The sequence below is a fragment of the Phoenix dactylifera genome, unplaced genomic scaffold, assembly GCF_009389715.1.
Source record: "Phoenix dactylifera cultivar Barhee BC4 unplaced genomic scaffold, palm_55x_up_171113_PBpolish2nd_filt_p 001799F, whole genome shotgun sequence".
NCBI classification, from domain to species: Eukaryota; Viridiplantae; Streptophyta; class Magnoliopsida; order Arecales; family Arecaceae; genus Phoenix; species Phoenix dactylifera.
This window is the reverse complement of record NW_024069094.1, coordinates 1-15,405: the sequence shown is the minus strand read 5'-3', so window position 1 is coordinate 15,405 and position 15,405 is coordinate 1. Positions and strand designations below refer to the sequence as shown.

At 39.4% G+C, this 15,405-nt stretch overlaps 2 protein-coding genes across 2 annotated transcripts; one reads left to right on the top strand and one right to left on the bottom strand.

Moving 5' to 3' along the window:
- The first annotated feature begins 734 nt into the window (after nt 1–734).
- LOC120109096 lies at nt 735–1,352 on the top strand. Its single transcript, XM_039122839.1, has one exon. It carries the CDS (start codon nt 735–737, stop codon nt 1,350–1,352), a length of 618 nt encoding a protein of 205 aa, XP_038978767.1.
- Nucleotides 1,353–4,244: 2,892 nt separating this feature from the next.
- On the bottom strand, nt 4,245–12,698 carry LOC120109095 (regulator of G-protein signaling 1-like). Its single transcript, XM_039122838.1, has 5 exons — nt 12,582–12,698; nt 5,459–5,697; nt 5,243–5,367; nt 4,841–4,962; nt 4,245–4,751 (listed from the first exon to the last, which is right to left on the bottom strand). Exons 1-5 carry the CDS (start codon nt 12,642–12,644, stop codon nt 4,560–4,562), a joined length of 741 nt encoding a protein of 246 aa, XP_038978766.1. The 5' UTR covers nt 12,645–12,698; the 3' UTR covers nt 4,245–4,559.
- Nucleotides 12,699–15,405: the final 2,707 nt, after the last annotated feature.

The following is a 15,405-nucleotide window of genomic DNA, read 5'->3' as shown; positions in this document are numbered from 1 at the left end:
GGAGATCAGGGATGGCTAGACAGTCAGAATTTTGGAGGATAGGTGGTTAGCTAAGGGGATATTGTAGGGTTGGCCCACCATGGTTGACCATGGATGGCTGGAGGGCCGAAGGGTATGCGAGCTCTTCGTCAGAAGAAAGCGGAGGTGGGACATGGATCTCATTGGGCACATGTTCCGGGAGCATCTGGCTAAGAGGGTTCTAGTTGTGCCCATCTCGGAGAGGGCGACAGCTGACAAGAGAGTGTGGAGCATGTCTAGGTCGCCGATGGTGAGGGCCCGAGACCTCTCGGGGCTGGTCCCCGGGACCCTTGACTCGACAGATGGAGAGCAGATGGATTTGGAGGCTGCACATTCATCCTTGGGTTGCCTTATTTATCTGAAAGGTGGTCTGGGGATACCTGCCTACTAGAGCTGTGTTGGGGAGGCGGGGTGTGAGGGTCCCTACAGTTTGTGTGACTTGCTCGGAGGTGGAGGAGACCATTTTCCACGCCCTCATAGACTGTTCGCGGGCCAAACAGATATGGTGCTATGCTTCGGGCTAGCCGGATCAGTGGCAGAGATGGTCGTCTGCCGAGGAGTTTTTATGATTTCTGGAGGCCTCGGCATGAAGATCTGTGTTTGAGAAGAGGGGGACATCTGCTGCCTGTCTAGCCTACCAGTGTTGGCTGGATAGGAATGCCCGAGTCTTCAAGGGAGTCAGCCCTCATCCGAGGGTGATAGCGGCTAGAGCCCTTATGCAGGAGGCTGAGATCACCGGTGTTACAAAGGCATCACCTAAGTTGGCTGGGGACATCTGGGCCCTCCATTCTGCTCACACAACGTCTAGGACAGTACTCATCTCCTGGATGCCCCCATCCCCTGGTTTTCTCGAAGTGAACTTCGACGGCAGTGTGGATGATGAGGAAAGATGTAGTGGCGTGGGGTTCGCCATCCGAGATCACGACTCCAAATTAGTTGCGGCACATGGTCGGCGGACTTTTGACTCAACAGTGGTGTGTACCGAGCTTAGAGCAGCCTGGGAGGGCATCTACTATGCAAGGCGGACACTGGGTGCGGACCATATTATTCTCGAGTGCGATTCAGCCACAGTGGTTGAATGGATCCAGAGACAAGGATGCACTGCTGAAGACCGGCTGTTGATCCATGAGATTTGCAGGTTGATGGAGGAGTGTGACTCCCACCAGGCTTCACACGTGTTTAGGGAGGCCAACGAAGCAGTTGATTGGGTGGCCTCCTATACGGCCCACCACTCCGGTGGTTTTGTTTGGGTTGGAAGTGGGTCTATTCCAGGGCCATTATGTAGTGTTTTATTTTCTAATTTTGTTGACTGCATTCACATCCGTAGTGTGTGAGCCGCCGTTGCACCAAAAAAAAATAAATAGTGTGGCTTCATCCCGAGCATTCAAATGCATGGTGCCCTCTGACCCCATACGCATAACATGCAGTATTTATCAGGAAAGATTTTTTAGGAATACTTGTAATGTTTCTCTTCGTTCATGCATGCTCCTTGTCCCTCCTTTTGCGGTTGGTAGTATGATGTTTAGTATTATTTCTAGGTATGCATCCCATAGGGAGAAAGCAAGATTCTTGTTGCCACCTATTCTAAGTTTGTTGAAAGCTAGTGAAGGGCTTATGCCCTCTCCAGCTTCTTTTAGCATGTAGTGCCTTTTGATAGGTATCACTCAGTAGCACATCATGTAATTTGCAATCTCATCATAGATTATAACCCATAAGCCAATGAGGTAATGAATTACATGACTTCATTCTCATATGGCCATGCTAAAATGGATATCTTGAAAAACTCCTCCATATAGTCGGTGTTCTTCATCTTTTCAATATTCGCTTATTAATGTTGATTATTCTCTCACCAAATAAATGGATAGCCTTATAATTTAAGAGTCATGATCTTCATTTTCATATGGTTGAGGATGCTTATAGCTTCAAAGAACCCTTTGGTTGTGGTGATCCAGTTAAGGAAGTCCTTTGGATTTAACCTCCCATGAAACTTAAAAAACTCAAGTTTAATGCTAAAGTGCCTATCACTATTTTGCATAGCTCGATTATCAAATCGGGGAAGTCGAGCTATGCCATGATTTAGAGAATGCAGTGAAAGGGTTGATGGGATGCTTAGAAGATGCATTCAACAGCACATCATCCTTTCAATCTAATTCTCTAATGCAGTGTTCTTGACCGAACTATGATCATGCTTCATTTTTAGTTGTTTATCTCCACATTTTTGGATTAATCTCTAACATATAGAGCATTGTGGGTACTTCGGAGAACTATGATTTCAATGTCAATCAGAGCATCAGGTCTAACCAAAACCGCTCTGATACCAAAATAATGGACGTGGTGATTTCTCTTCAAAGGGAAAAAGGATCTATCTAACAAAGGAGTAGCAAGAAAGGAGGAACAAGCTACAAGAATAATAAAATCAACTCGCAGAAAAATAGAGAATAGAACTAGAATTTTAATTCAACTCAAGGTGGTTTTTACAATTTCTAGGTATTTCTATTTATAATTGTAGGACCCTTAAACCTACCAATGAACACGTCCACATTTGTTTCTTGCTGAAAATAAAAGAGATTTCTACAAAAAAGAAAAATAATGGTAAAATAGAATCTCCCGACAAGTGTACTAGGATTTGATTTGGTACGAATATGAAAAATAGTTAAGGAAATAATCTCCTCATGATTGAATAGAATTATTAATTGATCTTCATGCTGAACCTTTATAATGTGCCTAGATCAGTATTATTTGATCATATCTCTAGGTTTATCTTCTTAATTTGTATTAGCTTTTCAAAACTGACTTCGATCTGAGCCTGATGTTGAACCTCTTTGTTTGACCTTAGACATGGACTGAGTTAAATACGTGTCCAAATTTTTCGTATAGAAATATGTTTTTGAGAGTATATAGAGGTAAATATGTTAACTTGGTGGAGGAGCCTGAGGAAGTGGTTGACTTGATAGCCTACAAAAATCTTGACATTTTTTTTAAGTTCAAATTCAACATTACTAGTTATGTCGAGATGGCATCACATTACCTATGTCCTCTACATTTTTTTTTTGCTATAACGGATAATTCATACATTTCTAATATGGATACATCCAATAAAATTAGAAAACAACAAATTCTGAAGCGATCTAGACAGCTCCGCTTTCATAGCCCACAAGACACCTCCTGAGTGGCTGGCCACATACAACGCCATCCAATTCGTAGCCCTGTTTACCTCTCTAAAAACATGCTAAGCCTGAAAGGCCACACCATCCCTCACCATTGCCCATATGTCTCGAAGCAGAAGGTGGCCCCTTCCACCGTCGCTAGATCCACCCTGAATCCATCAAATCACGGTGGCAGAATCTCCCTCAAGTATAACAGAGGAAGTCCTCAACCCTCCCGGGCGTGGCTCAGGCCAGCTATGCCACCCTCAGGTCTATTTCAAGAACCGAGACATCAAAAATCTGACAGCCACCACTCTAGAATCTAAGCCTCTGATGACAAAAGCCGGTACTACCCCACCTGCTGCTGTCTTTTACATGGAAATCAACATATAGAGTGTTGTTTAGCAAAAGTTGCAGCCAGATTTCTCACCTTTATTCCGTGAATACCATGACCAACACAAAGCTAGCCTGCGACACCAAATACATCTAGAACTGTAAAATTCAATACAAATTAAACTTTGTTTCCCACAAGAGCCATTAAAGCCGAAAATTATTTTTCTAGCAAGAGCTATCCTCCTTTATCTTCTTACAAAGTCGCAGGGAGCAAGATGTTACTAAAATAGCCCCACCCTCGAGGAAAATTAACGCCAGATCCTTATTTTGATTTCCATTATATATTTAGTTCAGTTAATATTTTATATTTAGTCCCTGACACAAGAATGGGATAATTAGTATTTAGGGCATGAATAGAACTCTGAGGGTTCTCCTCATTAGAGGAAGCACAACTCAAAGGCATGTCGAGCAGAATCTCACCGATGGCCAAAGTATGCAATGTTTGTGAAAAACACATACAGAACTTAATCACCACTGGTGCATGGATGCAGTTCGGAAGCTGCGGTGGTGCAGCGAACATGCAGGAGAAGCACACCATATTTCCCTTGTTCCCTCCTGTTCGCACCAATCCATGAAAAAGAATGGTGATTGGTGTTATAAGTTACAGGTGATCATTACATCATTGCTTGGCTATAGATATAACTTAATATTTTAACTCGTTCGATATAAATCACTAGCAAAACAAATAAAAAAAAGGCTACCTGCATGGCATGGAGGATACTCTCTTACAAAGCTTTAATGAGATCAAGGGTTACACACCATCCTGACATCTAAGTTTATTTAAGCTGCTTGATGCCAAAATTGACCATATTACTCGACACAATCCTCTCCACTTCAACCACAAAGTCTTTGATAGAGTCTGTACAATGGCAGCATCAGCATCCTCTCAACTATTAACACAATCTCTTACCAGAAGACTACATATAAACAAAACTAACAGCAATTTTGAGGGCAAGCTAAGATGATACTAGGTTCAATAAAAAAAGCAAGCATGTCCTCAAGTTACACATCACATTTGCGCCCCGAGGGGCATTTATGCAATTGTTCGTGATTAAATGGATTGTCAGTGCACCGCACACAACTTAGTCTTGGAGAGAGATCCCACCCCGCAGGCTCAGAACTGTCAGGTTGTCTTGGATTTTCTTCTTTGAACTTCACAAAATTCATAGATGACCAGTAATCTTTCAACAAATTCTTTGGAAAACAAAAGACTAGTGACCTTGTAGTTGCTGAAAGTGGTAACAACTAGTAATACCAAACAATTTATTTATAAATAAACTTACCATTTTCATCAACTGCATCATCTCATTTACTGCATGGTTGAAGAGATCAGGGTGAGCAAGATCCAGGGTGCCTAGGATTTCCTGACGGGTCCTGTGAGATATATTTATCTCCATTTCTGCACCTGACATATGAAATTGGATAATCTTAGCTGTTAGCTTATGGCAAAAATCCAGCATCGAAATAGAGTTCACAAAACTCGTGAGAGAAGCAGAGTGTTCATGAGAACTCTGGATGGAAGCAAGGATGACAATCCGGGGGCAGTTAGACCCCATTCACTCATTATTCATTTACTCATTCTAACTTTCCAGCATCAAAATAAAAAATAATATAAAGTATGGTTGGTTTGTAATACCATAGTTGCTAAAATAACTGGTGATGACGACACCAGAACAATAACATACCAGTAACAATGTAATTCTCAATGATGTGCCTTGCCATGTAAATTCTTCTTACAGGATCATCGAGAGGTATCTTGCCCAGCTCATGTACTTCTTCAAAGAAATGAACACTCTCACCAGCAAGACAACTGTTTATCAAATGAAGAATGACAATAAGGTATTATACATATCCACTCTGATGGTGCAGGTGGAACAAAAAACACAAACAGAAAAAGTAACCTGTCTGCAAAGTCCATGAAAGATTGACGAAACCTCTTGTCCTGCAGCAGTTTGTCCAAAGGTTGATGAAGATCTACACCTGCCACAGATGCTGTCTGTACGAGCAATCCACAGCCTGGTATCCCCAAAGCTTGGCCCATAGTTACAAACTCCGTGGATTCTCTTTTCCTTAAGCTTATTTGAGACAGCAGAGGTTGAGAAACCGACATTGAAAAGAAAACCAGCACAAGCACACTTGCCTACAAGGCAAAGGCAACAAACATGAGACATGTCATCTTATGTATGTAATAGCCACTGATTGCATTCAAATAAAAATTGAAGAGGGTGTGCGCAACTGAGTAGCAGAGGTTGCACCACCAGCTGGATACACAACAAGCAATCACAGATCTCAATGTGCAAGTACAGTTCTGGAATACCAGGCAACCAAATACAGACATTCTAAGCATAGAAGATTGTTCATGATTGATTGTTGATCCAGCTGAGATAGCAGCAGTTATACTGCCACTTGGGTTGCATCGAACCAAATTTCAATTGCAATATGAGACTATGCATAATTCAGAAAGACGAAGGTTTATATAATTCAATTATGATAAGATACACCATTTCTCTCCAACCTGGTATCATGGTAATCTAGCAAATTCTTTAGTATGATGCAGTTTGCTGGCATCAAAACTACAAACTGAAGAAGAGCATGCTACGGACTACATAAAACATAGGAAGCCCAGGCCATACTCTGCTTGGGATGGTCAGAACATGGTCAGCTTCAGGAAATGGTTACCAGATCATCTGGTGATATCAGTAACTTGCTTTATATGAAGGTTTAACATGCCTAGTGATGCAGCTGGTAGATCCAGACTCAGGACCAAGAAAGTCCTGGTCCTACAAGTACCTACTTGGTAATCATCCTTGCAGATCTACTGGAAGACTTGTGTAAGAAGTAAAACTTGCGAGCTTGTGACTCCATCGTGAGGATCCTGGTTCTTCATCCAGAGTGAGTCTTTTCCCTTAAGCTTCCTAGTCTGTCAACTCGTTATCTTTGGGAATGCATGGTCTTCTGATGTTAATAATGTGGAGGCACCCTCGTAAAATGAAATCCCTCAACTTCGATAGTTGATTACAACCAAAAAGAGAAGGAAGCCACACATACCCCTCAACTCTTTCTTGTCAAAATGTATCACTCTTATCATGAGGTATCCTTGTTCCAATGCTCCTTGAAAAATCATTCACAAAGCATTGGCCTTCTTTTAAGGGATAAGCTGCAAGCAGCGAGATTGTCTGATTCTTGGTCAAGCAGTTCCCATCATAAGTTAGTGTCAAATGCTTAATGATCATTCTAGAAGCATAGGCCTTCTGTCAAATCCTCTCTAGAAACTTGATTCTGCCCTGCACGACTCTGCAAGCAGGATCTTTTTCTTGTTAGTATATACTACAAAATCAACCTTAATCATTTCGAAGCTTTGATATATATGGTTCTCCCATTTCTAAATCCAAATATGTAAATGGAAAGGAGGTTAGTCTCAACACTTGATGTTGGCCCCTATAATGGGAATCCTTCATTCCCTGAAACTACTTCTACTTCTAGCACTTGTCATTTCTCCATCATACAGATTCCTGACAAGAGCTAAACTTTACAGACAACTTTCCTCCTTAATACCAATCAAACTAGAACCCATAATATTGGATCATTTGCCTTGTTCAAGTCAATAAAGACCACAGAATAGATGATTTCTTTTACTCCAGAACTTTCCATCATTTGCCTAATGAAAAAAAAAGGAAAAAAAACTAAAACTATCAGGACACCAGGATGGTGGTCTGAGTTGTCAATATTTTCTTACTATTTTGTGCCACCACCCTCTCCCATAACTTCCAAGTGTGGCTCATGCATTTAAATTGATGATATTTGGTAAAATTTTGTATATCATTTTTGTTTTTATTGATTGTTACCATTCTCCAACCAATTACATTTCCCTTACGTTCAAGATCCCAATAAATAAGCTCATTTACTATATTTCCTTAACTTAATGTTATTTTATGTAGAGCTAATCCCTGCTCTGTTTCCACTTTTTACCAAAGTCATAACTAGCCTGAGTATCCTGATTCAATGATGGCACAGATGGAGTGTACCCATCCACCTTTTAGACCAACATTTCCGACTTTCCAGCATCTTTCAACAAATCATACTATCCTATGCTAACTACATCTATATTCCAGGTTTCAATAACCTGAACTACATATGCCTCCAATACAAGCACATGCCAACCAGAAAAGGGACGTGCTTTAGTGACTATCATATAGTGAGGAATTGTTTGCCCTGATTTGCTTGTTTTTGAATGTAAAAGATATACCTCGGCAAAATAATAAAAGATCAACAATAAGTCACATAAATGGTTTCTGATATCTCCAGCTTGGATTTGATCATAATTTCTTCAGATATTATATATGACAAGTATTCAAGATGAATTAATCTATCAAACCTTAAAGAAATTAAGCTTTCAAATCTTCTAGTTTATGGCAAGCAGTGAAACTAGACAATGAGCAAGAAGGGAAATGAGATAAGTTGGAAAGCTTTGTGTATGGTGTTCCCCAAACATTGCCTTGTGAAAACTGCATAAGGCTTAGCTCATTTTCTATGATATTTCTATAAGTATTTTAAATATTCCAACTCTATTCCTTGTGAGACTTGTGCAAAAGTGGCCAAGCCTACCATAGCCGACCTGGAAAGGCCCTATTTTTGCTAGGGTTGAGACAAGGATTTTGGCCTGATGGGCTGGATAGGGCTTTCATTTTTCAAGGCCCAATTGAAATTGGGCAGGCTCAGGCTCACCAATTTTTAGCTTAGCCAAACCCAAACTTTTTATAAAAAAATTAGATATATAAAATTTATACTCAAAGTAATAACTCATATGTCCCATTAAAAAATTAAAAAAGTAAATAAGAGAGGATGGGATGACCCTAAAACTCTTCCTCCCTCTCATGCTACCCCCTCCTCTTCACCCCCCACACCTACTCCCCATCCTTCATCGACCCCCTCCCTCTCTCTCTCTCTCTTCGACGTCTTCCCAACATGGCCTCTCTACACCTCTTGCCCCAAATCCCCACAGGCCCCTCTCTCCCCCCACCCCTAAGGGCTCTTTAAATTCCTTTCTCCTAACTTCCTCTCACCCTCTCCTCTTCTCTCTCTCTCTCTCTCTCTCTCTCTCTCTCACCATGGCTTCTCAAAGAGGTAGCAACAGAAACCTTAATTTCTCCCTCTCAATCTCATTTATTCCCCCAAATCTTTCCATTTTCCATCTTAATCTCCCTTCTCTCTAGGCATTACTTCCGCTTTGGGTGGAGATCACAACCCACAAACGACTAGGGTAAACTCTCTTTTTCTCTCTCTAAGCATCCGCTCATCCTCCTCTCTCGCTCCCTGGGCCAAAGGCTAGAACCACCAACATCACCACCTCCTCTTCCTCCTTTCTATTCCCCCTCCCACCCAGCCAGCTGCCACCACCATCTTGTCCTTTCTTTTCCTTATCTTCCATGGTCAAACCTGTTTCGTTGTCCCCAACCCCCACTCATGGGTGCCCGCTTGGGTGCGGCCAAGAATGAATGAATCTATGTCTAGGCTGTGCTGGTCAGGCCCAAGCCCTATTACATTGCACCGAGCCTGGCACATGCTTGGGATTTCAGTTCGAAGATCAAGCTGTGCAAGGTTCAGGCATAATGGATATAATGTTAACTAGGCTCAGCCTTGCCTAGCTTAGTGGTTGCACAGGTCAATTCCTCGCATGTCTTTTTTGGTAAATATATTCCTCAAATGTTACTCAGTCATATCAAGACTCAAACAAACAAGAGAAATGCTAGGGAACCTCATCTAAGACTCCAAAGCCAACCTACAATGCCCTATGATTAGCTATAACCAAGCTGGATGCCACAAACATCAAATGAACTAGGCTTCGCAGTTTTTCAAAGAAGTCCAAATGAAAAATGAAATGAATTCCCATTCTAACCAGCTATAAACCCCATCCGCTGATTCTTTAGTGCTTTCTCTATTTCTTTCTGGTTTTTTCTGTATCATCTCTTCTCCACCCCTCTCTCCCTCCCTCCCCTCCCCCCTTGCACCATAACAATCTACCTCCCACCTCAAGATTGCGCCTTCCCCTGCCATATCTTCCAAAGAAGAGGAAGATTTGAGTAATTAGGGAAAACAATGCAGCAATGATGTCAAATGGCAGTTTTCTGGTTTTGTCCTTGGAAACTATCACCAATTTCCAAAGGGCATGTTGTGATGAGGCAGTAAGCTGTGTTCTCAAATTTAAAGTGCTTCAACAAGCAATAATACAAGGACTCGGGCTACAGGAAATCATGCACAACCACTGGAGGCTCCTTTCCTTTATCTTCATTGGTAAGTCATGCAGGATTGTCTTGATTTCAATGCAGGCCTGCATGTTGAACTTGAATTTTGAACCGTTAACTAGTCTTGGATCTGAGCTTCATTGCTACTTCGCTACTTTACACCTCACTGTCCATAAAGCTTGAATAACTAATTGCTTATAAGTTATAACCCACTTCCTAGGCATTTTTTGTTTTTTCAATGTAATACTCTCTCCTATATTTCAAGTCCCACATATTTGTGAGCCTTGTCCCAATGATTCTGGTGAAGCAGGTGGGATCTCAGTTAGAAAACGTAGCCAAAGTAAGTGTCAGGGTTTAGGAACAGGTGTCTTGGATTTTGCAGCAAAGAGGCTGCAGGGTATAATTGCAGTAGTGCTTTTGTTACTGGCTGAGCCCAATGGGCATGGGAAAGTTAGGCATGGCTTCCTTGCTTTCCTCAAAAAAAACAACATAACTTTCATATATTTATCCTACAAGCAATGGGAAGATGAATGGAAGAATCAAAGATGCTTAACATGGGTTTTCCCCCACTAGTACATCTCCTGATATTAATGCTTTGCAGATGTGCGCTTTTTGATATTACTGCTCACATCTAAACAAAACCTAGTCTAGGGGTGCACATGCGTTTGAGTTAACCTGAGAACAGACCGAACTGGCCTTATTGGATTGGTTTGGTTCGGGTTCCTAATGGGATTGATTGCTTCCGGTTCCAATTTTTACAAACCTGGTTGGTTAGAGTTTGGGTTAAGAGATTGGGCAACCGGGACTTGGACCAAACCCAATCAATATATATACGTAAAGTTAATTTATAATAGTATATTAATTATACATTACAAAATATGGTTGATCTTCATATTTCTTTTTTTGAGTGGAAGATTACATGCCATTCTTCACTATGATTTTGGTTTAATATTCTTTCTTTGAATAACGTATTAATTACTGAGATTGTAATTTGTAACATGTTATATTCTAGATTTATAAATATGTTGAATTTTTATTGTTATAAGATGCCTCTAAATATATTATATATTACCTTTTATAATTAAAACTCTATTATTAATTTGTTCTATTAAATAAAACTAATAGTTTTAGTTGCTTTTAAAAAAACTTCTGGGTAATTTGAGAACCCTGACTTTTTATTAGGTTGCTTTGGGTTGGGTTGGTTCCACCATTGATTGGTTCGGATCTAATTCCAAAAATAAGAACCGAACAGAATTGGGTTACTTCTAGGTTAGCCTCTAACAAGGTTCGCATCTGTACCGGTCGGGTACCGGTCGGTACCAGAGCGTACCGTACCCGTACCGATGGGTACCGTATCGGTACACCCAATGTCGGTACGGTCGGTACCGAGCGTACGGTACCGGTACGGGGTTCGGTACCGGTACGGCGAACCTTGGCCTCTAACTCAAACCAACCCGACCCATATGCATGCTATTGTAGTCTATATTGTGAGCCAAGATTCGTTGTCTCGGTACCGGGCCCCGTATCTATTATAGTGTAGGTACACGGTGCGGTACAAGACTGCAAGATGTACCGAGTGTCGGTATGGTACGAGAGTGCATAGCAGTTCGATACCGGTATGGTACGTCTGGTACGGTATAGTACCGACCGGTATGGCAAACCTTGTAGTGAACAACTAAGTATAAAAAAATCAATCGATGCTCCTGCATAGCCATGTGAATTTGGAAAACCTATGGAATATGCAAATAGACAACAAGATCTTTAGAGATTTCATATCTTCCCTCCATTTTTTTAGTGATTGTCCCATAGATAGGATGTACAACTAGGACATTACATGTGCACTAACCTCATTCCATCAAAAGGCAATAGATAACAAAGAAACATTCAAGATATAGGCATGATTAACTTAAATCTTTCCAGCATAAATTTCTTCTATTAATACAATTCCTATATGCAAATGTAACACAAGTTTACGGTCCAACCAAACACTGATGTTTTAATTGAATAATCAATTGCTTCATTTGTAAGAGAGTGAGCCTTGGTGGAACAGTAAGGTTGCTCCACTATAAATCTGGGTGTTACAGTTTCAAACATAGAAATGACCTCTTCACATGTGGGGGTAAGAGTGCATATATTGACCCTCCCTAGACCTTGCATTAGCAGGAGCCTCATGCACTAGGCCACCCTAGTTGCTTCATCTATGGATAGTAGATTCAAGTAACGGCATGTCATAGCACGGTACAGAATTATACATACTGCAGCTGTGCCTTAGTGGCATGTTCCTACCATGGCAATGTACCAGAAGCATGCTAGTATTCAGCATCCTGTCATGCTAGTTCACGCAAAGGACTGGCATGGCACAGCATTTCATGCCACTACCAGACCAGCATGCCACAAGCACATGATATTACAATCCTTGTATAGACAACCTAAGATGTCAAAGTATCAGGCAAAGAAAAGTGCAACAATTTACATCACCAGCCCTGCTGGATTAATTTGATCAAAACACAGCTTGTTCAAATTCAACATTGGAGAAAAATTGACCATTATAAACTGTTAGAAAAAAAGAGCAGAATACAATATCCAATTTCTTTAATGCTATCGGATGCTAGCTCCATAATCCTATAGAATTTAGGCTTCATGTCTTTGTACATGTACTGCATGTCCCAAAATGAGACAACTAGATACTCCTATACACCAGAAAATGAAGCCATGTCCACATTACAGCCATGAAATATTAAGACAAGGTCTAGAGTGAAATTATTACGAAGAAATAACATACCGTGACTAACAGCAAGAATCTAGAAACAACTTGAACCCATAGAATATCTTTCATGGACTTCATTCAAAATATAAGCACCAATCCAAAATCCTGTCACAATTTTTTTTAAAAAAACATACATTAAGGAAGTACAGTACATAAGATGGCTCAATTTTTTTGGAAACTTAAATGAGAAATGCACCATAAATATCAGGATACAAATTGTAAGTACTGATGTCTAAGTGAGGCAAAGCAAGACAGGGGTGCCTCAAAAGTTTAATCCTAGTAGATAGCAAAAACAACTCACTTTTAAAGAAATATATGTTGTTAATATAGACACTAAGCAAACTAGAGTTCTTAACCAACAAGGTAGTCAAGGCAATTAAGCAGTCACTAGGCAGAGAGAATCTCTAAAGCCCAGTGGCGCTTAGGTTGTACTGCCTGAGTGACTCGAGCTGCCTTTTACTTTGCTTAAGCAAACAAGTTCACAAAAATTTTGCCTTAATAAATCAAAAACTTGAATGACCTGACAATGATCTATTATGTTGTCTATGATATAAGATCAGCTTTTGTCAGAACATTATTGAGGAAACTAGAATGCCTGGAGAAATATGTATCATTTGCTGAGAGGATTAGGAAATAAAATAAAAATTTATGATACTGGAAAAAAATGTGGGCATGCTTCCTATTTTGCAATTATATATCATGATCATGAAAAGTGAAAAATAAATAATATTAATACATCAATTTACATCAAACAATGTTCAATTAAAAAATTATTCTACTTTGAGCAGTATCCTATGCTTCTTAGTTTATGAACTATAAAATATCATAAGAATGACCACTAGATTTGAACTTTTACACAATCTTTTGAGTTTACACTAAATCAACATAATCTGATTCTGGACAAGAAGGAAGTAGAAGAGGAAAAGTAGGACGAAAAAGAGGAATAGGAAAAAGAAAATAAAGAGAAATGGGACAAATGATGCACAAAAGTTTAATGGATGAAGTGTTAAGGAAAGAATTGATAAGACAACAAAAAAGGGAGAAATGGAAAATTTTATTTTAACTATGTTAAAACACAGAAGGAGGCAGAAATAAGAAGAGAGACCACATAATATGGAAGCAACAAGCAGGGCCAGAAAAGAGGAAATAAGAAGAGAGGTGCAAAAGGGGTAGGAGAAAAGCTAAACCTTATTTTACTTTATCAGATGTTCTTGTACATTTATAGATTTTATAAAATGGGTAGTATTGTTTATAGATCTCATAAAATAGACAAATACATTCAAAAACATAAATGGCATAGACCATATAAATAAATACATATGTAAAGCTCAACTTTTGCTAATAATATTTGATCTTAGATTAGCCCTCGTTGGATCTCTAATGGGACACTTAGTCCAAGCAACGATTTAGAAATCGCTGTTGCTAGGCAGGCCCTGTTATTAACACTGGTTCACCAGTGAATACAAAAACAACAATAAATTTTATATCTATGAGGAATCTCCAGGACTAATTGAAATATAATTAGGTTCTTAAATTTCTTAGAGAAATATTCTTTTAGAAACTCCATCTAGATTCTAGACAGTGTCTGAGTTCCTTGATTTAACCAGAAAACATCCAAGGTACAAAGTCCAAAGCTACTAGCCTACTATCGATGGAGTCTCTTTGATGATGAACAGTTTTTGCAATGAATTTTATAAACATATGAAGCATGACTACAGGGTTTATGGCAACTATGAAATATGAGTGGAAGATAACTGATCACAAGACAATGCACAATAAAATTCTCAGCTATCTAGGGAGGCACATCGGCCCAGGCCTGCCAGAAAAATGTGAACCTTGACTCCCACAGTGGCCCTAAAGATGAAAACAATATTTCAATTCCAGCGAGTATGTAAATTTAAATATTGACTTCTGTTACAAGTGCTAACCATCGAACTATGATTAAATTATTGAACATGTTGCATTATTGCCCTTCTATCAGCCTGACCAAGTTATCAATTAGGATTTAGGACAAAATTTTTCATTGAACTGCCAATGGTCATTCCAATGCTCATATGTTGCTGACAATATTTCTAAGCTTTTCTTCTAAATAGTAACATAAATACATAGGATGTAAGTAACTTGCACCTCATATCTTACATAATAGACCAATAGCAGTCTTCATCCAGCACTCTGACAACTTGAGAAAAATTCCAAAGAAGTTCAGATATAGATATCATAAATTGCCGTTATTGACACCAGCAAAATAATTTTCCATAAACATGAATCATTGGTGTCATATGCTGCAGTCTCTTTTCAACATCATCACAATGCTGAAATTATTAGTTGACTCAGCTCATACTACAGCAGTTTATTAATATTCTTGGTGCAGCATATTAACAACAAACTTTCACATTATCGACTACTAGATCCCCAATCACTTTGCAATAAAACAAAAGCAGATGATACAACTATATTGTCGTTCATGACAAAATCCCTGAGCTCGGGCCAAAAAATAAACATGCAGTTCTTTCAAAAGGTTTAGGACAAAGAATCCAATGAATATTTCCTCTATAAACTTCTTATGACAGGATTATCTCATAATATATTATTTCCTTGCTTACAGTACTATAAATAGGTTAGTTTGATACTTTGATTTCATAGGTGCAAGAATAAAGTCCCACCAAAGGTACATTTAAAAAAAAACAACTTACCAAATTCTTTTGCCACTTTGGTTTCTTTACCTAGGCCAAAGATAATATGAATTTCATTCTTTGAATTGCCATATCATGACAATTGACTTGGAAATTATTTTTATTACTGAGCATACCCTCAAAAACAGTGAGAAATTTAGAAGGAA